At 35.2% G+C, this 25,443-nt stretch overlaps 2 protein-coding genes across 2 annotated transcripts in view; both read left to right on the top strand.

The window, feature by feature from the left end:
- arhgap27 (Rho GTPase activating protein 27) overlaps positions 1-16,660 on the top strand; it is a gene marked incomplete at its 5' end in the record, with an annotated part of 34,401 nt that extends 17,741 nt beyond the window's left edge. Inside the window, 16 exons of the mRNA XM_058793935.1 lie at positions 5,283-5,747; positions 7,408-7,617; positions 7,785-7,865; positions 9,244-9,351; positions 10,115-10,186; positions 11,297-11,364; positions 11,779-11,863; positions 11,945-12,046; positions 12,147-12,245; positions 12,335-12,449; positions 13,093-13,218; positions 13,314-13,412; positions 13,888-13,965; positions 14,226-14,354; positions 15,346-15,451; positions 15,547-16,660. Of these exons, the coding sequence (XP_058649918.1) occupies positions 5,283-5,747; positions 7,408-7,617; positions 7,785-7,865; positions 9,244-9,351; positions 10,115-10,186; positions 11,297-11,364; positions 11,779-11,863; positions 11,945-12,046; positions 12,147-12,245; positions 12,335-12,449; positions 13,093-13,218; positions 13,314-13,412; positions 13,888-13,965; positions 14,226-14,354; positions 15,346-15,451; positions 15,547-15,721 (2,118 nt within the window). The remainder of the gene's footprint in view (positions 1-5,282; positions 5,748-7,407; positions 7,618-7,784; positions 7,866-9,243; positions 9,352-10,114; positions 10,187-11,296; positions 11,365-11,778; positions 11,864-11,944; positions 12,047-12,146; positions 12,246-12,334; positions 12,450-13,092; positions 13,219-13,313; positions 13,413-13,887; positions 13,966-14,225; positions 14,355-15,345; positions 15,452-15,546) is intronic.
- Positions 16,661-19,253: 2,593 nt separating this feature from the next.
- Positions 19,254-25,443, top strand: part of kif22 (kinesin family member 22) — a 33,027-nt gene continuing 26,837 nt past the window's right edge. The window contains exons 1-4 of the mRNA XM_058793501.1: positions 19,254-19,399; positions 19,639-19,834; positions 20,510-20,637; positions 24,858-25,012. Of these exons, the coding sequence (XP_058649484.1) occupies positions 19,641-19,834; positions 20,510-20,637; positions 24,858-25,012 (477 nt within the window). The 5' untranslated portion in view covers positions 19,254-19,399; positions 19,639-19,640. The remainder of the gene's footprint in view (positions 19,400-19,638; positions 19,835-20,509; positions 20,638-24,857; positions 25,013-25,443) is intronic.

The following is a 25,443-nucleotide window of genomic DNA, read 5'->3' as shown; positions in this document are numbered from 1 at the left end:
CCGTCGCTAGCTGGCTGCTACGTCACCAGAGCCGACAAGTGTCGATCACAAACTTTGGATCGTTTTACAAACTTGTTAAAACTGTAGACATGCATGGAGTCCATTCAAGGCTAGTCTGCGGGACTGTTGTGCAAATCAGCAATGTAACGTTAGCGTCGCAAACTAGCGATTTTTTTTAAAAACGTTTCAATTAAGAACATGGTTGCAAATATATATGTACAGGACTGTCTAGAGCACAAAACAAGACTGTCGTAATTTTTAAATAAATTATTTAAGACGAAAATACTTGATTGTTGCCGGTTGCGCAGTGTGTTCTGGGTACCCCTCGGTTTCAAGTAAGCTCGCGAAAATGCTTGGTTTTATGGGGTATCTACCCCTTCCCCTTAGCCCTACCCCTCGATCAAAACGAGAATTGGGATAGCCCTTACTCACGTGAACGCGCAAAACTAAGGGAAAGGGTAAGACAGAGAAATGGGATTCACCCTTAAATGTCTGTCTGTTCATCACACAAAGTTGTTGAAACAGAATATAGGTCATATTGTCTACCATGTTTCATTTTTGACCCTGACAGCCCAGATCCCCATTCACTTTCATAACATGGAAAATAGTAAGCACTTCTCCTTTCGTATTCCACAGAAAAAGAAAGTCATATGGGTTTGCACAGGTATGGTTTATGTTGGGTGAGTAAATAGCATTTTGACTGAATTTTCATTTTTAGGTGAGCCATCCCTATCTTGATCACTCAGTTCTTCTTCAGTGCTTAATATGGTGGGTGTATTGTGCGGCTATTTTTTATGATGATTATAATAATGAAGCTGTTTCCTGTCAGTTGATGCATTTTGGCACTTGTGGCTGAGAGACTGGCTTGGTCTGCATCAAAGGCTGGTAAATATAGACCCAGGATGTGACGTGCCGGCACGCTAGCTTTTATTTCCCTTGTTGTGCTTCTACTGTCTCTCTTGCTCTTCTGTATCTTTTTCTGTCTTTGTGTCTGTCTCTCTCCCACACAGACGTTTCTCAGGAGAGGTGTGTCCTCGTACAGGCCTCTCTCGAGGCTAAAGGTGAGCTCAGTACCGCAGTAAGCAGATAAACATCTATTGCACAGCCATCTTCACTCTACATGTATGCGCAGGGCACTTCATGGGTTCTTCCGTATCATGTGGGTGGTGAAAAAATATTTTGCAATCCCTGTTGAGCACTGGTGGATAAAGGAACCTTAAGAGCAAACTAAAGCCTATTACTCTTTTTTTTAAATTATTTTACAGTTTTCACTATATAACTTGTTTTTTAATATTCTCGTATTTTCAGTTAAGCATGTGAACAAACCCCTAACCCAAAGTAGTAAATGTCTGTGCACAGCTTTTGCAACATGCACAAGCATATGAATGACACCATAGACCATGCTATTTGTTGAAAAAAGGTTTGCTGTTAGTTTTCTAAGAGAGCAAGTTTATGATTTTTGCCTGGCAGATGATAAAATGGGATTAAATCTCATAGGCTTCTCTTAAGACTGGAATACACTACACAAATTTTAAAATCTGACCAGATTTTAAAACATTGGACATCATACACTTACCATAATAGTCACAGAGGAAAAACTGCCCTTTATACACTAAATTATTGAGGATCACACACTAGCAGACTTTAAAGTTGTTCTGATCACAACAAACTCACAGAAAACCACGCGCCTTGTTGCATGACAAATAAAAGCAATAAGTGTTCTCAAATCAGCTCAAAATATCAAACGTGTTTGATATGGATAACGGGATGGAATCAAAGTCTGAAGCTAAAAAATCGGAGTCTGTGATCACTACATAATCAAATACTCAAATCTGCAGAGATTGACTTTGGGCAACTAGCATCAACTTCTCCAGACTGTAAATCAGGGAAAAATCTGGGCAGAAACTGTGTAGTGTAATCCAGCCTTTAAAGACCAGAATATCATAGAGACTTAAAGGAACACTCCACTTTTTTTGGAAATAGGCTCATTCTCCAACTCCCCCAGAGTTAATAAGTTGAGTTTTACCGTTTTTGAATCCATTCAGCCGATCTCCGGGTCTGGCGATAGCACTTTTAGCATAGCAGCATAGATCATTGAATCCGATTAGACCAGTAGCATCGCGTTCAAAAATGACCAAGAGTTTCGATAGTTTTCCTATTTAAAACTTGACTCTTCTGTAGTTATATTGTGTACTAAGACCGCGGAAAATGAAAAGTTGCGATTTTCAGGCCGATATGATTAGAACTATACTCCCAGTCCGGCGTAATAATCAAGGAACTTTGGCGGCAGCAGGCGCAGTGATATTACGCAGCGCCTGAAAGTAGTCCCCAGCTATATTATAACCAGGTACCTGGCTGGGGACTACTTTCAGGCGTAATATCACTGCGCCTGCTGCGCCATGTTACGCAGCAAAGTTCCTTGATTATTACGCCGGAATGAGAGTATAGTTCTAGCAAAATCGGACTAGAAAATCGCAACTTTTCATTTTCCGCCGGTCTTAGTACACGATATAACTACAGAAGAGTCAAGTTATCAATAGGAAAACTATCGAAACTCTTGGTCATTTTTGAACGCCGATGCTACTGGTCTAATAGATTCAATGATCTATGCTGTTATGCTAGTGCTATCGCCAGATCCAGAGATCGGCTGAATGGATTCAAAACGGTAAAACTCAACTTATTAACTCTGGGGAGTTGGAGAATGAGCCTATTTCCAAAAAAAGTGGAGTGTTCCTTTAAGCCAACATCAAAATAAGTGTACTTCTTTAAATTGCTGCAAAAAGATAATTAAAACATGATTTACAAATGAAAATGAAAAATTGACATTATTACAAAATGCATTTTTTAAAAGTGCAGTTAAGTGTGTTAAGAAATACTCTTTAAGATCACTTAAGTAGCCTTTTATTTCATTAACACTGCATTATCTGCAAGAACAGTTTCTTAAAAATACAGTTGTACACTAAGTACACTACACGTGTATATTCAAAATGATTAAGTGCGCTTTTTTCATGAAGATGTGCAGGTGGTCACTGACCATGCCAAGGTGTTGCTATGTGGTTGTTAAGGTGTTCAGAATAGTTTTTAGCACATTATTATGTGGTTGTTTGGTGGTTGCTTACATACTAATACACATGTAAAGTATTATATTTTAAAATTATTCGTTTTCCATAAATGCTTGTTAGAACATTCAGCACTACACTTGAACCACATTTCAAAGACGATAGAATTATGAAAACACATATAAAGATGTACTTAAATCCTACTTAAACGCATAGTTCACCCAAATATGACAGAATCAGTAAACAAAAAGTTGACTTCCATAGTATGTGAAAAAACACTACCGTCAGCTGTCTGGTTACCAGCATTCATCAAAACATCATCTTATGTGTTCAGCTGAATTCAATTCATACAGGTTTGGAACAAGTTAAAGTTGAGTAAATGATAACAATTTTAATTTTTGAGTGAACTGTCCCTTTAAGTGGGTCAAAAAAGCAGTATTGAGTTTAACTGGTTGCATTTAATATGAATTTTAATTTAATTGCAAATAACATCCATCTGAATACATTATATTCAGTTCACACTTAAGTATATTCTTTGAAAGTATTTTATTTCTGTAATAATTGCTTGTTTTAATAGTAGCCTATGCTCTTTTTTCACAAGGGCAGGCAAACAGCACTCATATTTTCTTCAGAAGAGCACAACTTAGTTTGAAAATAGCAGAGTCCTCAAACAACTATAACAATATGAACATGTCTGTACTGGAAGAAAGTAACCCTCAAATTGACAGATTGCCTTGTTCCGGGATCAGTCCCATAACAGCAGTTCTAGTTCCATCACAGCAGTAGCACTACATACAGTATCACAAACACCGACAGTCAAAAACTATCACTGATTCACTGTCCATCTGTGGGATGAGACGTGCTTCTTTCTCTAATCAGGACCATGTGAGCTTTATCTGCTGGGGTTTTGGCCATCTGTAAACAGGACAAACAAAAAAGATGAAAAGTTTGCGGTATCTCTTAGCGGTTCTCTTGTTCTGTTTCCTGAGATCAGCGCACACAGGAAGTGCTCTCTTTCTGTAACGGGCACATGAGGCTTCAGGCCTAGTCAAAATCGCCTTGTTAGTTTGAACATAAGTCAAACTGCCAGAGCGCAGTCGACAGTGGTGTGGGTGTTGAATGTTCCTCAGGCCAGGGAGCGTTTGCTTTTGTTTATCTTGCTGGTGATGTGGAGAGTCCCTGCGAGCATGCTTCATTTTGCATAGGGGAGGATTGTGGGAGGAGGGTGTGAAAGTAGACGCTCCATCCACTGTTTGTTTTGCTCTTTGAATAAACGTTTGTGACATTATACAATCACCTGTTTACATAAGGTCAGTATCACTGTGAAAGGTCATCTGAATCAAGTTGCACGTGTCTTCAGTCAAAAGCACACCATTTATATCATCCTTAGCTTTTGACCAGTTGACATTTAATTTAACTATCCTTAAGAAAAAAGCTGATGTGTGTGTGTGTGTGTGCATGTATTTACAAAATATCACATATTTTATCACATATATTTTATACATTTTATCACATATATTTTTAAATAAAATCTAGAAATTGTCTTGAAAAACAGTTATTGCATCTGAGCATGGGTGTCAAAAATAGATATTTTATAGCATGTATTTTTAGAACTTGCAGGTTAATATGTACAAAGATAAATCAGTATTTTTAATTTATATTTTCAATTCGATTTTAATAATGCATTTGTAATGTCAATTATTATTATTATTATTTTAATTTTCAGTGTTATTTTTGTATCATTCATTTAGTACGGTATTATAGATTTTGTTAATATTTTGAGTTAGATTTTACTTGAATATTTTCTGTTATTGTTTTACTGTAGTTAAAGTTTTTTTTTTTTTTTAGCTTTTGCTTAATATATCTATATAGCTTTTATAAAGTTTTATTTTTAATTTATTTATTATTTTAAGCACTTATCTAAATGAAAGTGGAAATTTTTGCTTTAACTTGCTGGGGTTTTTTTCTTTAATTTCATGTAATTTTATTAACATTATTTATTTAATTCTTTAAACAACGCTGTCTTTGTGATATTGCACACAAAAAATGTCTTGCACTTACACACTAAATGGCCCTTCATACATGACAATATAGCTTCCGTGGTATTATAAAAATGGGTTCCTTTCAAAGAGAGCATCATATTTGAGTGTCTTTGGTATCAAGCTTGAAAGCCCCTGCCTTGTTTAAGTATATGCATTCATTGGTGTCGTTTTTGTCCATCAGGCAGAGGATGACAACACTCTCACGGCGGTGTACGTAAACCTCCCCCAGGTGCGTCGGAGTATCCCTGACCCCTCCAGTATCGTCGCTTCTCCAGTACAGGAATTCCCAGACCCTCCCGATACCCTTCTGTTAGACTCTGCGGGATGGGAGATCCATACTGACGACCAGAGCGGGCAAGTTTACTACTACCATCCCTCTACGGGCCGCAGCACCTGGGAGTATCCGCTCAGCTACTCCATGGAGTCATCAGTGGGGACGGAGGAGGCCCGTTCTCCTCCCTCGTTCCCCCAGTCTCCCGTCAGCTCGCCCTTAGTCCCTTCTCCTCAGAGGTGGAGCTCGGACTGGGAGAAGGTGCTGGATGAGAATACTGGCAGGCATTACTTCTTTAACCCCGTGTCGGGTCAGAGTTCCTGGGATCCCCCGGAGGACATCACCTCACCAGGGCAGTTTCTGGAAGATTACCCGGTATGGAGGTTTCATGTTACCATATTATGGTATTTGTGTGCATATAGACCTTAGTCAGGTTAGACGCCATATTGGATTTTACATAGATGAAAACGAGGCTGTGAGGGATTGACAATCTTTACACAATTTACAGGCTGTCAGAAATTAAATATGGTGCTACCCTAACTAAAATCTTTAGCTTTTTTTAATTATTATTTTTACTATTACAGTAAATGATTATTATTAATGTGGTTCTCAACTATTTTGACTCCACGGCCCCCATTGCCCACAACAATATTCGAAGGCCCTATAACTTTTGCAGTTAAATATATTTTTTACAATTTATATTTTAGAATAGAATAGAATAGAATAGACGTTTTTTGATTTTATTAATATACATTATTTTTCAAAGTCTAGAAATCAAACTTTCAAAATTTCTCCTTCTTAATACAGCATACATAGCCTAGGTTTTTTGACAATTTTTGAGGGGATATTTGTTGGTTTTGGGATTTTAGTTGGCTTGGAATATTTTATTGCTTGCTTCGTCTTATTTTTAACCATTTGTGACCCTGGACCACAAAACACTGGGGTATATTTGTAGCAATAGCCAAAAATACATTGTAAGGGTCAAAATTATTGATTTTTCTTTAATGTCAAAAATCATTAGGATATTAAGTAAAGATCATGTTCCATGAAGATATTTTGTAAATTTCCTACTGTAAATATATCAAAACTTAATTTTTGATTAGTAATATGCATAGCTAAGAACTTCATTTGGACAACTTTAAAGGCGATTTTCTCAGTATTTAGATTTTTTTGCACCCTCAGATTCCAACAAACCATACATCAATGGAAAGCTTATTTATTCAATTAAATATATTTATTTTCATTTAGAAAAATTGACCCTTATGGTTTTGTGGTCAAGGGTCACATTTTAAGTCATCTTCAGATCAGACCTCACACTGTCAACCTGGAAATTATGTTTAGTATAAATATCATGTAAATGATTTTATAGTTATGGTTATAGTTGTCATTCTAGGTATCAATGGGTATTAAACCAGTGGTTTAAGCCATTTTGTGTCCATGATCCCCCATTGTCCACAGCAATGTTCAAAGACCCCATGATTTTAAAATGTATAAAAAATAAAAATAAATAAATATATATATATATATATATATATATATATATATATATATATATATATATTTAAAATATAAAATTAGATCGCCTCATATATATACAGGTCTTTGCATTATTTTCATCATTAATAGAAAAAATATTTAGATTTTTTGTTAGTTTGGCTTATTTTATTGTTAGTTTTATCATTATTTTTCTCCGTAGATTTGATCAGTTGTTTCCTAATAGTAAATAATAGTTCCTAAAGTATTATATTGACTAGAGTTACATAAAAAATTGTATAATTCAAATTTAAATTTGTAATGTATGTGACAAATGAAAATGCATAAATAATGCAATGAATAAATTGCAGTGATCAAAACAGTTTCTCTGCCCTTTTCTGCCAAAAAAGGTTAATAATAAGTTCTGTTTCCATCATGAAAAAAATAATAATAATTTACAAACTACATGAAAAATTTAATAAAAATATAACTTTTATATTAAAATTGAAACAGTAAAAAAAAATTAAAAATTTTATTGTCATCTTTACTCCCCAAAACATAGCCTCCGCTTCCTGAGGAAGACTACCCAGCATCTCCAGATCTGGAGGAAGAAGCATCTCCTCTCTCAATGCCAGCAGAGTATTGTTTGATTCATGTGAAGAAAGTCTCAATCCCCAGGGCCGGTCTGGATCACAGCGTCCCACCAGGCTGGACCCTCAGCATGGACCCTGAAGGGGTTTGGGTCTTCACGAGCGACTACACGCAGGAGCAGGTACAGTCCAGGACACTCGACCTCACTGACCTCAGCGTGTCCTTGTTTTGGGCTGGCTTACTTATTATTTGGGCTGATTAACTTGCTATTATTAGTGAGGTGTATGATAGTATGGCTGTAGGCTAGTTTTGTAATTTGGTGAACTTAATGAAGCGTCTTGTTGACAGTGGATCAAGTCGCTAGACGATCGAGGACGGACGTATTACTACCTTCGAGACGGCAGCAAGTCACAGTGGAACTTACCTGAGGTACAGTGAGAACATTTTGGAGCGCCCACCTAAAGGCCTGTACACACCAAGAATGATAACTATACAGGTTATATGTTGTGTTTATTATACGTTTATGCAGTTATGCTGTCTGCTTCTTTAAAAGCTTGAGGTCTTTAAAGTCGAGTGGATTCTGATTGGCTGTTGATGTTCATCAGCTGGAAGAAATAGGTCTGATTTCAGTGATATCGTTTGATTATTATGATTATTAAAACTTTAGAGTTATTGTTATAGTTATCATCTTTGGTGTGAGCAGGCCTTAAAGCAGTGGTTCTCAACGTTTTGTGTCCAAAGCCCCGCATCATCCATAACATTATTCAAAGGCCCCATGACTTTTTGTGATCAGTTGTTTGTGATATGCTGGTTAGGGACTAAAGGGATAGTATAGTCCAAAAATTCAAAGTCTGTTATCATACTATCATTACTAACCCATGTGTTGTTTCAAACCTGTATGACTTTCTTTCTTCTCTAAAACACAAAATTCAGTATTTTGAAAAATGACTTAATAACTAATCATTTCAGTTCCCTTTGATTATGAAAAATATTTTTTTGCCCATATTATGGAAATAGTAGTTTGGTTGCCAACATTCTTCTAAATATCTTCTTTTGTGTTCAGTAAAAGAAAGGAAGTCATACAGGTTTAGAATGACATTAGTGATAAGATTTATTTTTTTTTTTTTTGCTCACAACTTATTCCTGTCAGTAAAGTTTTTTAGAGCTGGTATAACTAGAAAAATGTATGTTCATAAAATGTATAAAAATGGGCAAGGCTTTCATTTTACTAACTTATCCAAGTCTAGAAATCATACTTTTATAATTAGACTTTTCCATGACCATGGGAATCCTGGCTGTCAAGGAGTAAATTAAACTGTGACGTATCTTGATTTCTTTGCTGTTTTATCATATTTTAATCATTCTTCTTAAGGATCCATTGAAATATTGCTGAGAAGCACTGTCCTAAAGGGATAGTTCACCTGAAAATGAGTGAAACTGAAGCTTACTTTCATGTTGGTCTGACCCCAAATGATTTTCAATATGAAGTGATAACACAAAATTATATATTTGGCAGAATGTCCATGTTGCTGTTTTCTTTTTGTAAAATTGGATGGTAATTAATACAGGAGGGGAAAAAATGGTGTAGGATTTACTTTTACAATTTTCACCCAGAAATTGCTTGTAAATTTCACAAAGAAAAGGCAAGTAACAAATTGAATTAAACTTGAAATTTTGAATTAGGAAGACTAAACGTGTACTCCGGTAATCATTTTTACAGTGTACTAACGTGCTCAAAAAAGTACAAAAAAAAAATATGTCATAAAAGTACCATTTCTGAATACAAATTCTCTCTTGACACTTGTAGTACTCTGGAAGTCCAGGACAGTATGGAGTGGGAAATGGGGCCTCGGTAGAGCAGGATACAATGGGGTCCAAGCAGAACTGGAGGCACAGTGCAGGATACCAGGAAGATGTATGTACTCACACACATTTCCTTTGAATTTCTACCATCGCATGTGTTTACTTCATTCAGCAGCTCACCCACACCCAAAAACAAAGAGTGATGCCCTGACGCATGTGATGCACACCTGATCCTTCTTGCGTGTCCTTAGTGACCGTGTTTCCTAAATAGGTTCTAGAATGCATCTGGTTATAGAGTTGCTCTATTTACATCCCTCCTACCCACCCAGTATTTTAGATCCTATCGTTTCAATATGCAAACATAAACTCAACATTTATCCTGTTTTCACAGATCCATGGAGATTCATTCCGTTATGAACACACTAGCATGCTGTTCTGTATTACTAATGGTGTTTAATGAAAAATTTAGCTGTGCACTGAAAATTGTATATTTTGACCAAAGTTAAATGGTCTTCTCTGTATTTTGAGTTTCTGGGGCATTATTGTATATTCATACACACATGTTTTTGTCTTAACAGAGGAGTCATTCATCATGTCGAATTTAAAAATGCCCTTGGATATTTACGATTTTATTGATTTACGTGACTTTTCAAGGTTTAGAAATCACAATTTTAAAATGTAAAACTTTTAAAATGGAAAGTTTTTCATATCAGTTTTTTTAGTTGGTTTGGCTTTTTGTTTTTACTAATGCAATGAAAAAACGTAGTGGTATAATAAAAATGAAAGCAGCTGCAGCTGTGTAATGAAAATTTCCTTTCTTTTTAGAGTATCTAGGGTATTACTGTACTGATTTACATGTTATTTTCTCTTAACAGAAAAGTCACTCATCATATCCTCAGCATATATTGGAAAGCGACATCTACAGCTCTCCTGAGATGCCACATAATGTAAGATTTTGCATCAAATATTTATGCCTTTTTAAATATAAATTTTGATTTTAATTTTACAGTAAATGACATTAATGAAGGCATCATCTTTAGGCATTATTCATGTGATCATTTTATGTTCATAATGTCCTTACTGGCATGATTTATAGCTAAAATCACGTGAGCTGATGAGTAGACTTGCCATATCATTATTGAAAAGTTTTTCTCTCTTTTCTATGGTAAGTGTTGGATTTGGTAATGCACAGGAGAATATAATTATACAGTTACACAATACATGCTGAGTAAAAGTATTTATGCAGGTTAGGACTAGTCTAATCGAAAGTTTCTGATTATGACTAGAAGAGTGACCCATTTAATTCATTTAAAACAGTCTGTACACAGCAAACAGATCACCAATACTCACTGTAAACACATGAAGAAAGATCTAAGATTACAAAACATCTAATGTCAAAATCTGCAGATAGCCACAAGCATGCAATATTATTTTACCACACTGTCCCCTGGTGGTTACTCGTGAGACTTACTGCCTGATTGCTGCCTTGTGCCTTCTACTCAAATATGCAAGTACCAAATGTATCAATATGCTTGATACCATGAGTTTTGGACATGATATCATGGTAGTGCTTTGTTGCACAGCTCTTTATATAATGTTGGATATATAAGTATGTCCAGTTTTATCCACATGTACTCTCATAAAACGTACTCTCTTAGCAGTCAGCTAAATTAAACTGCAAAATTTTGCTATAAAGCATGAAAATGTTCAGAATATTAATATCATGGTTTTACTGTGGTTAAGGCGTTTAGCTCAAACTATTCTTGACATTGTGCTGAAAAACACTTCTTATCTGTGGATACTTGTGATTTTATTATATGTGCATTTTAAAGAGTAAAATGTATTGTTAAATGATTTGCTTCTAAATTTAAAGCCATTAATACACTTAAAATGGTAAAACTGCTAAGTAACTTTAATATTCATTTTCTGCTTGACATTTTAAGGTGAACATTAAAGGCTATAATTGACTTTACTTTCGTGATGTTAGGCATTATTCTGTACGTTTTGTCCTACAGAGAGGCTGTATTAACTCATTAATTATTATTTATTACTTTTAGGTTTCAAACTTGGAAAAGGCTGGAATCCTGAACAAAACTAAGGTGTCTGAAAACGGGAAGAAAATTAGGTAAAGTTAGCCATCATGAACTCAAATCAGTGGTTAACTATAACTATACTGGTGAACACTTTACAATAACGTTCAATTAGCTAACCTTAGTTACTACTTTATGTAACATTAACATGAAAAATACTTCCAAAGCATTAACTCAGCTCAGTTACTAGAAATTTCAACACGTATTAATGCATTAAAATAAAAAAATATATCTGTTAATATTATTTAATGGAGGTTCCGTAACAATGAACAGTTGTATTTTTATTAACTAACATTAATAACAATGTCAAATGTATTGCTTGTTGTTAGTTTTTTATGTTAGTTAACTCAATAACTAACATTCAACAATGGGACCCTATTGTAAAGTGTTACCGTGAAAACTGTTATGTCCGTATGTAAGAGTATAACATTTTACCAATTGTCCCACAGGAAGAACTGGAGTCATTCCTGGACGGTTCTCCATGGAGGAATACTGACATTCCATAAGGATCCAAAGTCACCAGCTGGAGCATCGGTGAGAAATAAACTCCCAAATGTGGAATTTGCATTCTTTCATTTTTGTTTGACAACACTAAATGTATTTTATATTACGTAGGGCAAAACAAATCAGATAGTCCCAGAATTCACAGTGGACCTGAAAGGGGCAACAATTAACTGGGCACCCAAGGACAAATCAAGCAAGAAAAATGTTTTGGAGGTATGGATGTTACAACACTGCCTACGATTGTGCTGGATGGGCATACTGCGTGCTTTACTAGTGTGTCTTCTTGACATTCCATGTGTGTTTGTTCATTCAGCTGAAGAGTCGGATTGGCGTGGAGTACCTGATCCAGTACGACACTGAGAGCATCATCACGGACTGGTATAAAATCATCACAGACACCATACGCCAGCTGGTGAGTCCAAAAATGAACACTGACAAAACCTGGTTATGTTTTTCTCTGCATAATCTACAATTGTGTGTTTCTGCGTTGCTCTGGGCCAGGATCTGCGTCAGGATCCGGAACAGCACCACTCTGACGATGAGGAGGAAGTCGTTGAGAAGTCCTCAAGCGTAGACAGAGAGGACAGAGCCTTCGACAAAAGAACTATGAGCAATGGTAGTGCTTCAAATGATTCTTATCCCTCTGGTATAAGCGTGATGAAAGTAATGTGTTAGTTTTTGTTTCAGTATTCTTTAACATTTTGTATTTTGAGGGGATTTCATGGGGCTAGATAATATTCTACTTCTAAATTATACAGCAATTATTGAAATGAATACAGTATTTAACTTTAAAAAAACAGAGGAAAGATATTTAAAATCCACTGAGGAAGGCTGTCTGTTGGGAGAAATACAGGAAATGTAATACCGTGGTGTAACTACTAGATGACGTATATATGTTTATAGTTTCATATAATTCCCATTTTATATGGTGGTCGTTTTTGATCAGTGTAACTTTTTTAAAACTATTTAAACTTTTCTATTTGTGTGCGTGTTTACATGTTTTGTTCTATTGCAATGATCAAAACATTTAAAAAATTCGAACTTTTCAGTTTAAAAATGATCAAAGACCACCAGAGGGTTAAAAGAATAGTTCACCCAAAAATGAAAATTCAGAAAAATGTCCAACATGAAATGTCTGTTTTACCCGCAACAAAATAAATGTGAGAAAATGATTACAGTAAATTGAATCCATTAATAAAAAACTAAAAATGCTGAAAGCGTAGTAGAGGATACAGAAAATGTGTCTTTTTGTTCATTAGCATCTCGTCATCCTTCATCTACTTCGACATCTGAAGCAGATCAGAAGAAGGTCCGTACCAAACTGAAGAAGCTTCTCCTCAAGCGGCCCACCCTGCAGTCGGTCAAAGACAAAGGATATATCAGAGGTCGCCCGCCGCTTTCCCTCATCCATTTCCTGCTACTACAGAACGTTTTGGTTGAAAAATGATTCTAATATGACCCTTTGATCCTTCTCCCACAGAAAATGTATTCGGATGTCACTTGCACAATCTTTGCAGCCAAGAAAAGACGAGAGTGCCCAGCTTTGTGGAGAACTGCATCCGGACAGTAGAGAAAAGAGGTGTGCTACTGTTACACCGCTGCCAAACATGTCGATTATTGAAACTGACTTTGAATCGATAATTTAGATAATTGATATAATTAAATATCAAGACCAGAACCATGTCATGAACATTGGGAGGGAACCATTTATTTTACTTTTTATTTAATGGAAGTGAATAATTAAAGGATTTAATTTTTAGTTTTCATCACTGGGTATTGCTGTGCATTGTTTAACATTACCATGTTAGTTGTCAAGTATTAAATATGTAGTTACTTATATTCTGACCTCACAGTCATCTAATGATTAAAAACTGAAGTGGCACACCGGAATTCATGTTTGTTTTCTGTCTAAAGCCCGCCTACTTTGATATGATTGGCCATCTCGGTCATTTCGACATTGACGAGCGCTGTTAGACTGCTGAGGCAAAATAACCTAAAAATGCAACTTTTTAATTAATCTGCCTGAACTGTTTTTTATTGTTATTATCCATCAGGTCTGGGGATCGATGGACTCTACAGAGTTAGTGGGAATTTGGCAGTCATCCAGAAACTGCGTTTCAAAGCAGATCATGGTAAATTTCATCAGTATGCATTTTACACTTCATCAGCTCAGTTTACTTGGTCTTGACTTCATGTCTGCACCAGGATTTCATATTTAATGCTAACACTAGAAATAGAATTCTTGCGAGGGGAAGCACCACTTATTAATTGTCACATTCCGTTTTTTTTTTCTTTCTCATATTTGGTCAGTAATGATTTTCCGCGACCTAAGCGTTTCCACTTACATTGATGTGTCCTCTTGACCGTTTGACTGACTCGTGTGTTTCTCCAGAGGATCTGGACCTGGAGGAGGGGAACTGGGACATCCATGTGATCACAGGAGCGCTGAAGCTCTTCTTCAGAGAGCTGCAGGAGCCTCTCTTCCCTTACAATCTCTTCAATGATTTCATCAATGGCATCAGTAAGATCCCGATTGAGTGGATTGTACATAGAAACATGAGAGTAGGACTCTAGCGGGTTTCCAGTGTGGGTTTTTCAATGGCTAAATAGAAGCACATTTCCGACACTCTTTTGTCAGATGTCCTTGCTTCGATTCTTAAATTGAACTAGATAACATGATCATCAGATTTTACACAGACAGCTCAAGAGCTGCTTACAAAAAAAGCAAGAGGAGGACACAATACTTTCTAAAAGAAAATAAGACGTTCTGAAATCTGTTCATTTTTCAAGTTCTTCACTCAAATTATTATGCTGATAATACAGATTTGTAGTGTATAAATAGTGTAACGGTGTAATATTGTATTGTTGTATTAAACTACAATTTTCATGATTTTAATTTTTTCAAATTTTTTTGACTCTACAATATTGATATTGTTATTCAGTATAATTATTATGCTGATAATATAATTTGTAGTGAAAATACAAAATACAAAAAAAAATGCAAAATAGAACAATTTCTATTATTTTTCCCCCCCTCTTTTTTGAATCCACAATATTGATATTTTTATTACTTATTTGACAATATTGATATTTAATTTAATTTTAATTTAATTTATTTTATTTTTATTTAATGTCATTATATTGATAATATACTACAAAAATGCAAAATATAATATTTTTAGTTTTTTTCGTTGACTTTTTGGCTGGACAATATTAATATAATTATTATGCTGATAATATCATTTGTAGTTAAAAATAAATAAATAATTAAACTCTAAAAATAGAACAATTTTCATAACTTTTCTCCTATTTTTTGACTCCAAAAAACTGATTTTTTTATGATTATTATGCTGATAAAATAATTTGTTTGTGGAAATTGTTACAGAAATGCATTAAACTACAAAAACTTTCATCAGTTTTCATTCATTTTAAAACTTTTATCTATCTATCTATCTATAGAGAGAGATAATTAATTGTACTTCATTTATTATGTTTCTTGTGTTTTGATACAGAAATCCCTGATTATTACAATAAAATAGCACACATGAGAAATGTGGTACGGTCTTTGCCACTACCCAACCGTGACACAATGGAGGCCCTCTTCAGCCATTTACGCAAGTATGTTTTTTATTTTACATGCATGTATTTACATATTTTTTTAATAAACATTACAGTATGTATCTACAGCATGTCTCTTGGTCTCTTTCTTTCAGGGTTATTCAACATGGTGATGAGAACAGAATGACTGTGCAGAACGTGGCTATCGTTTTCGGCCCAACGTTACTCAAACCGGAGGTGGAGACAGCAAACATCGCCACTTACATGGTCTTCCAGAACCAGATTGTAGAATTCTTACTCAATGAATTTGAGTCGATCTTCCACATGTGATTGACATGAACTTGCACTGAATACAAAACCCACTCAAATGCTGGAGATGACTGTGCAAAACTGATCTCAGTCCAGTGAGAGGGACAGTATGTAACAGATCTGTGAAGAAAAGCCTCCAAATGGCACATTTTGCAGCAGGTTATGAATAGAAATGCTACCGAAATCTAGAACAGTAGCATCTATGATTAATATATTAATATCACTGAAACGTTTTACATGAGCAGTTTAAATGTTGGCCAATAAGGGCAATACACATTTTAAAACTGTATAGCTAAAATGTAGTTTAAAATAATGAGTTATGTTTCCTTTTAGACTTAAAGAGAGCTGCATCACAGGACGTTATGTAAGAATATCAGTGAGCTTTCATTTTAAATAGTTTTCAGCTACTCCTGGTTTTTCTTGCTACAGAAAGAGCAGGTCAGTTAAATAATAATTTAGTTTAACTTTGCTTTCCTGTGGTCTTTTGTCTTTCTGTAGAGTCGTGCAAAACACTGCAAGTTTTTACCCTATTTGTTTGGATTTGCAATGTGATAATAGGTGAATAATATTAAATTACAACATTTTTATGTTTAGGTGTCAATTTGAGTTTTTTATTATTATTATTATTATTGTTATTATTATTCTTTAATACTTGCATCTGTAACATAGAACTTTACAAAGAAGATACTGCAGGCCTGTTACTGTACATTGGAAATGCTAAGTTGTAAGACTTGTACATTGTCATTAAAGGCACAATATTTTAGATTTTTTTTGGTACCAAAATATAGACTCTGAATTTGCACATAGATTAAGCATTAATATTTTATGAAAATTGGCACACTCCTGTAGTAATCACTGTAAGATGTTTGAAGGTGTGTGTGTGTATAGAAAAGGCATATTTATGCTGTACATTACCCGAAGTAAGCAAGCTTTTAATAAAGTAACTCTTTTATAAATTAATGCTTCATTGTTACTCACTTTTTTTTCTTGATTTGTATTAATATTGACAAAATGATTTGGTATTTTGAATAGCTGTTAAAAGGTTTCAGCTTAGTTGGCATGCTCAAATCATATGCTATATGCTGCAAATTTAGGTTTAACTTAAATTAAACCAATAAAAAATATTATCTTTAGCAAATAGGAACCCTTTGTAGATCAACCATGTGAAAATAATGGTGGATAGGAAAATTTAAGTGGCTGGTGTGGATTTTGAATGGATGAGCCTATATATATATATATATATATATATATATCGATATTGTTGTTTCCATATATATATATATACAGTGCTGTTGGAAAGTTTGTGAACCCTTTAGAATTTTCTATATTTCTGCATAAATATGACCCAAAACATCATCAGATTTTTGCAGAAGTCCTGAAAGTCGTCAAAGAGAACCCAATCAAACAAATGAGAGATATTTTCTTTGTCATTTATTTATTCAGGAAAATGATCCAATATTGCATATCTGTGAGTGGCAAAAGTATGTGAATCTCTTGGATTAGCAGTTAATTTAAAGGTGAAATTAGAGTCCCATCTGTGCAGAGGTGTTTTCAGTCGGTGCAATGACTATCAAAATATCAGTACGTGACCTGTTTTATTCAAAGAACAGGGATCTATCAAAGTCTGATCATGTTTGTGGAAGTGAATCGTGTAACGAACAAAGGAGATTACCTAGGACCTCGGAAAAAGAGTTGATGTTGCTCATCAGGCTGGAAAAGGTTACAAAACCATCTCTAAAGAGTTTGGACTCCACCAAATCCACAGTCAGACAGATCGTGTACAAATGGAGGAAATTCAAGAACACTGTTACCTTCCCGAGAAGCGGTCGACCAACAAAGATCACTCCAAAGCAGAACGTGTAATAGTCTGCGAGGTTGCAAAAGTTCCCAGAGTAACTTCTAAGCCACTAAAGGCCTTTCTCACTTCTCACTAATGTTAATGTTCATGAGCCCACTGTCAGGAGAACACTGAGCAACCATGGTGTGCATGGCAGAGCTGCAAGAAGAAAGCCACTGTTCTCCTAAAAAGAAAAATTGTTGCTAAAGATCATGTGGACAAGCCAGAGGACTATTGGAGAAAGGTTTAATGGATGGATGAAACCAAAATAGAATTTATTGGTTTAAATGAGAAGCTATAATGTTCAGAGAAAAGAACACAATGCATTCCAGCTCAAGAATCTTATCCCATCTGTGAAACATGGTGGTGGTAGTATTTCTGCATCTTGGCCAGGACAGCCTGCCATCATTGATGGAACAATGAATTCTGAATTATACCAGCAAATTCTAAGGGAAGGACATCTGTTTAAGGACAGAGTCTCAAGAAAACGTGGGTCATGCAGCAAGACAACAACCCCAAGCACACAAGTCATTCTACCAAAGAATGGCTAAAGAAGAAGAAAGTTAATGTTTTGGACTGGCTGAGTCAAAGTCCAGACCTTAATCCAATTAAAATGTTGTGGAAGGACCTAAGCAAGCAGTTCATAGGAGGAAACCCACCAACATCACAGAGTTGAAGTGCTTCTGCACTAAGGAACAGGCTAAAACTCCTACATGTTGTTGTGCAGGACTGATCAGCATTTACAAGAAACTTTACCTTCAGTTACTGCAGCAAAAGGGGGTCACACCACCAGATACTGAAAGCAAAGATTCACATACTTTTGCAACGCACTGGATCACTGGATCATTTTTCTCAATAAATAAATGACAAAGAAATATTTTTCTCTCACTTGTTTGATTTGGTTCTCTTTGTCTACTTTCAGGACTTATATGAAAATCTGATGATGTTTTGGGTCATATTTATGCAGAAACATAGAAAATTCTAAAGGGTTCACAAACTTTCAAGCCACACTGTACATGTATAAATACACACACACACACACACACACACACACACACACACATATATATATATATATATACATACATATACATATATTTACATTACATTACATTTAGTTATTTAGCAGACCCTTTTATCCAAAGCGACAATAGAAGCAATCAAAACCAACAAAAGAGCAACAACATGCAAGTGCAATGACAAGACTCAGTTAGCCTAACGCACCTAGCAAGGTTTTTATTTTAAGAAAACGAGTAGATATAATTTAGAAAAAAAGAAACCTAGTGTGTGTGTGTGTGTGTGTGTGTGTGTTTGAACAAGTAAATAGAATAGAAAAAAGACAGCTAGTGTTAGTTTTTCAAGAAGAGCTAGCTGTTAGAGAATAAATATGCAATTGGTAGAGGGTCAAGTTTTTTTTTTTTTTTTAAATAGACAGAAGACAGATAGATAAAATAGAATTAGAATAGAGAGTTAGAGGGTCAAATAAAGATGGAAGATATGTGTTTTTAGGATTCTTGCATGACGAACATTTTTGTATTTCTGATTTTAAAAAAATATACTGTGTTATTCCACTATGCTGCCGAATGATGGCAATACAACGCGTCTGTTTCTTCCGTTAAAATTTCAAAGAAGAAGGCGGGCTCCTGGATTCGGGTGTGTTGATTGGTTAAATCTAGTGAAGGGGGCGGGATCTTCATCTTTTGAAAATAACCGTGCTTGGAGCGACAGCAGGCGCCATTGTTGAGGAGTTTATTGGGATGTGGTGATGTATTGAATAAAGTTAGTTTATCAAAACACTTTATATTGCCAGAGAGCAGACTGCGGAAACCGAGCCCTGGGTTAATAGTTGTACAACACAATAGGTAAGTTTAGTGTAATATTTGTGTAGAATGTGCGTGTGTTTTGCTTTTAAAAAGGGAAACACGTCAGCGCTTTAATTCAGCGGCCGTAACGGACACCGTTAATAAACGCATTCAGAAAACATCCAGAGCATTGCTGCTTTTTTGGTTTTATATCAATGCTGCATTTATTTATCATCCTTCGATGTGAGGATGTATGTTTGTGTTTTGTATATTTGATGTTGTGTAATGGTTGATCTCAGAAATGGCACAGCGTGTTGCTGTGAACGACGGTGCTGCTGGATCCAGACGGACCTCTCGGGTTCGTGTGGCGGTTCGGCTCAGACCCTACATGGACAAGCAGGATGAGAAGGGAGAGGGGCCCTGTGTCAGGGGTCTGGGCCCACAAAAGCTGGAGATCATCAACTGGAGGAACGCCACTGAGACCCTGCAATACCAGTCAGTCACAATTCTTAAATTTTGCACTTTGTGTTTCTAGTGCCTCCCTTTCTTCTTGTTCATCCGTCTCATTCTCGCTCCTTCAGTATTAAGCACTTTAACAGGTCATGGTCTCAGTGCAGTAGGTCATGATTTGGTAGCTAGTGCTGATATCAAACTTCTCTTTCACTAAAATCCACAGGCTAAACGTGCCTGTTTGGATTATCAGGGAGAGAAGCACATCGAAACACTCATTTATACTTGTTGAAGGAGGCTTTTACTGTTTATATGATCTTTTTGTAGTTGGTTTAGGTCAATTTTGAAATGTAATGCAACAATATTTATCAGTGTCTGTCTTCATTGCCTTATATATTTATTTATGAGGGCATATTTGTTCTAATTTCATAAAAATAAAAGTGGTGCAAATTTGAATTTACAAGTCATGTGTTTTTTTTTTTTTTGGACCCTCAATTTGTCAACCACATTGAGTTTAATTTATTGAAATGCTATCTTTTTCTGCAAGGTTTCATCTTATGGACAATATTATGAATTTAGTACATGAAATTATTAGTTTTTTATTATTATAGTCTTGGAACTCTGTCAATTATAGTGTACATTTAAAAAAAAAAAAAAAGTATTAATGTATTTATTTATTTTGTGCATTGATTGATTTTAACTTCGTGTATTTGATTATAGGTTCGACGTGTTTCATGGTGAACAGACCACGCAGCAGGAGGTGTTTCTGACCTCTGTCAAGCCCATCCTCCCCCACATCCTTAATGGTCAGAACGCCAGTGTCTTTGCCTATGGACCCACCGGAGCAGGTATGACTACTTTCTCTGTATTGTCTTTTCCTTTGCAGGTGATATTCCTATTTGGGGGGTGTTTATACATCAGGTTTCTACTAAAAACTGTATTTTGGGGGGCCTGAAAATGCTAACTTTTAATAAAGCTGTGCCGTCTGTCATTAATGTTAATCAAACAACAAAAGACAGAGGAAATCCCTCCCTGCTCTTGACTAAATGTTTTGATATGTTAATTTATAGTTTATTCAATTTCTGTAGCCTATTTAGAAAATGTAGTTAATATTTGCATCACTAATTATTCATCTTATCCACCCGCAAATAATCATAATGCATTTTTTATTACCCGACCCGTGGATTATCCGCAGCGCCGCGGATATAACCATTATCTGCGCATCACTAGTCGGCAGGCATTTCATAATCTAGAACAGGGACGATTCTAGGATTTTCATTTTAGGGGGGCTCAGCCCCCAATGAGGGTATAATAATAAAAAATAAATAAATACTTACAAAAAAATTGATTGAACATTTTTACAAAAAATTGTAGAAACGTTCTACATAAATTCAATTCAAACAATAAAAATATATTTTTTTAAATTAATACAAAACACACACACACAATGTTTCAATCTCTGTCAATCACTCTGATATGCAATTAAAATGAGTGCACTGACTGAGTGCTGTCGGTCACTGTCTTTAATCATTTCTATGCATAACTGTATGGTAGTTAATGCCACATGCACTGTAATATTATGTTCTATATTGAAAGCTAAATTTTCAAATGAAAATGGCAATAACGTGATCGTTTTATAAAGTATGCGTTCATGTGTTGATGGCTTTCGCTGAAAGAAACTGCTGTGGTGTGATGAGTGGTGAATGCAGCGAAAACTTTACAGTAGATTGGAAACCGATTGCTCTCCCATGACTTTTTGTAAATTGTATTTATGACAAAGAACTGCATAGATGTAGATATAACAATCTATCGATAAACGCACACCTTGTCCTCTCCTCTGCGCCACCGCAGTCTGTGGATTGAAGAACGCGCAGAAAGATGGGGAGGAGCCAAAGTCTGCTGCAGTTTTCATTTCAAATTTAAAGGGGAAGAATCACAAGATTTTTAGGGGGGCTGAGCAGAAATTTAGGGGTGCTAAAGCCCCCCTAAAAATGGCCTAGCGACGCCCATGATCTAGAATGACAAAAACATATGAATAATTCTGAAATAACATACATGTTGAGAAATGTAATGAAATACAATGTTTTGTTTGTTATATTTCAATATTCCAGAGAATATTATTCAGTGAATTAACATTATCCAGTGAACACTCTTTAGCCTATTAAACATCTTATAAACCTAAAACTGTAGTTTAAAATGAAGTTATGACTCCTGTCCTTTTATTTTCTCCATTTGAAAACATTAGTCATTCTACATTTATTTTGCTTATTGTTAATATCAGTGTTGCCACTGATGCTTTTTATAAATAAAGTGTTTTTATTATTGTAATATGAAGATTAAATTTAACATGAAAGACTGTTAATTTTCAACCTTTTTTTTTTTTTTTTTTTTTAAATGACCGAAAGGAGGAAAAACCAAAGTGAAGTATGGACTTACTTCACTCAGTCATTTATTTACTTTATAACAGTAAATAAATATCGGTTCTGCATATCGGTTATCGGGCACATAAAAAGCCATTTGTAAGTTCTTACTTAAATTAGAACGTTAAGTCCACACTAGAGGCTTAGTAACTACTAGCTAACTTGTAACTAAATCTATACATTATTTGGTTGCACCAGTTGTTCGTAAGGCAGGATGTAGCTAGTAGTTCGTAAGCTCTCCGTAAAGTAATGTGTAATCGCATAATATGACGTTACTCTAAATCGTCCAATAGAAACCTTCAAATACGCGAGCAAAACTTGTTTAAATGCTATGAATTTTAATTTATCCTTCATTCTAACTACTTTTGCCTCACGTATATTAACGGTAAAAACAAGTTTCCTTTAAAAACGTTTCCATTTAAATAACATTAGTCTACATGTAAGCTATTTTTATATGTAAATAACATTTAGAAACCGTAATTGAAATAAGGATCAATAAATACTGAAAGAAAAAAAAAACATAAGAAATGCCATTTATTATTTCATGCATGAGCAAACACGAACCGAAGCGCACAGAGGCGCGCTGTAGATGGGCTGTTGAAGACGCGCTAAAAAAGAAACGCAATATGTTTATTCACATATTGTTCTCTCTCTATTAATATGTACGTGAGTGTAAATGTCAGCAGCATCATATATGCCTAAAGGATTGAAGGTTGTTGGGTAAAAGAAGAGCATATTGATGCAGTTCACTCAGTCTGCTATTTTATTCCAACCGTTACTCCTGATCAGACGCTTCTGTAAATATTTAGTTTATACGTAGAGTTACACTTCAACTAAGTGTAATGGTGCAACGAAAAAAAATATTTAGTAGTGTGTAAGTTGTAATTAAGGTGCCCATTTACGTCAAAACTTGGCTAAGTTGTAACTTATGCACAGCTGGTACATAAAATCTTATTTAGCAACTGATTGCGCTAATACTGTCAAAAACACACAGCAAATGACGTTGCTAAAAAGAACATTATTTTGTGTAATGCAATGTGTTTATGCGGTTTAAGGTTAAAAAAACACATTATTTTCCACATACTGTACATTATTGTTGCTCTTCTATGCCCCGCATTTCTGAAACGCGCTGATTTTTACAAAGCTCTTCGTTCTGAGAAGCGAGGTGTGCTCTGATTGGCTGAATACCTCAAGCGTAAGACTGAAATGTTACACCCCCGTACCGTATTGTGATGCCGTGTCCCGGTGCGACGACACAAAAACAATAAAACCCATTATAAACGAGGCATTTGTTGCATCCAGTGGGAACATAATTACTGATTATGACTTGCACTGTCTTTTTACGCGTCGCATCGTGCCGCGAAAACATTATCATGTCTGCGTTTGTGATCTGAGAAACGACAAACAAGCAGCGCTACTCTATACTGCTCAAAACTCGCGTTTGAATAGTCGGTGGCAAATTCTTTAAATTAGAAAACATACTTACAGGCTGTGAGTCAGAAGCACCAGACTGTCCTTGCAAAGTTTGAATTGCCCCATTTTATAGAAACTGTTTTTGTGCACAGCTGGCAGGCTACTCCCGGGTTCAGGAAATAGTCCTCCGTAAAATGCGCTGCACACACTAATATTTGGTTTAAACTGTTCTGGAATAGTGTTGTTAATATAGGGCCCTCTGATTTCCACGATGCAGAAAACGCGGACGGAGTCGCGGAATCCAGTCATAAAAAACGAATTTACACTCTGACGAGGAATGTCACGGAATTGGTCAAAGTTTGGATGAATTAATCAAAAGTAGACCATTACACTTAAATCAAATCGTGAACAATATCTCCAAAACTGCTCTGAGTGTCACTTCACGAGCATTTTACCATTTCGTTTGAGTAAAACTAGCTTCATATCATATAGACAGAGAACTTTAAAGGTATTCACGGCAACCCGTCAAAATAAAAGTTCGGTTTAACTTAAAGACATTGTACCAGAAATAGGCTATATTACTATTATTTAGTAGAATGTACATAATACTACTGCTACTACTGTTGAAAAATAATCAATAACCTTTATTTTTTTAAAGAAATAATTCCCTTTATTTGCCGAAAATATAAATGTTTAATTTCCATTAATTAAAATATAAATTAAATCAATGTTTTATGCCTTCATCTGATAATCAGTAAAATTTAAATAACACTCTAAAATTTCTGAGAGCGAAAAAAAAACATTTCATAAGGCTACTGTAAGAATAAATAAAAATTGTTTATGCATTCAAATAATTAGACATGCTAAAACACAGAATTTGGTAACAATAAAACATAATGTGAGAAAAAAAATAAATATCTAAACATATCATTTTTGTTACGCTTTTAATAAATTACCGTATTGACCCGAATACAAGACGACCCCCCTTTTTCCAGATGTACCTTTTGGAAAAAGGCTTTTTGAAAACCAAATCTTTTTTTTTTTTTCTCTCTCTCTCTCTGTAAAACACCATTTTTTAAAAATTTTTATTCAATTATTTTAATATTGCATATTTTCCTATTTTAATTTTTGTTTTGAAAGTATGGTAAATACTGGTAAAATGTGATTTTTAGATTATGAAGTGCCATAATATAGTCCATTCACAGTCTAAACATTTTTCTTATTCGTTCCTTTAGGAAAGACTCACACCATGCTCGGCAGTCAAGAGCATCCGGGCATTATTCCCAGAGCTGTCAAGGAGGTCTTCAAGCTGGTTGAAGCTCAGGAAAAGGAGCAGGATGGTTGGGAATACTCAATTTCGATGTCTTACCTTGAGATCTACAATGAAAAGGTAATGTTTTGAAAAATAATTTCTTTGGATTTTCATTAGCCATTACACCAGTCTTCAGTGTCACATGATCCTTTTTTTTCAGGATTCTTTAAATGGGAAAGCTCAAAAGAACAGCTTTTATTTGAAATATAATTTTTTTTTTTTTTTTTTACTGTCGCATTCTTGTGAAATAAATATTAATTAAAAATCCTTTGAATGGTAGTGCATTTAAAAAAAATAATAATAATTAGGGCTGAACGATATATTGCTCCTCAGAGACACAGAGCCGTAGTTCACTGACAAGCTATGCAATATCGCGTTCAATATTGCAGGTGATTCATCTGCGATTCTGAGCGCGAATTGCGTAGCTTGTCGGTGTACTACAGCTCTGTGTTTTAAATGCTGCTCCATTTGAAAACAGGTGATAGAGATTTAGTAATAATCACAGAACC

Source organism: Onychostoma macrolepis, chromosome 12, assembly GCF_012432095.1.
Source record: "Onychostoma macrolepis isolate SWU-2019 chromosome 12, ASM1243209v1, whole genome shotgun sequence".
NCBI lineage: Eukaryota > Metazoa > Chordata > Actinopteri > Cypriniformes > Cyprinidae > Onychostoma > Onychostoma macrolepis.
The sequence above is the reverse complement of the archived record's forward strand: the minus strand, read 5'-3'. Positions and strand labels throughout refer to the sequence as shown.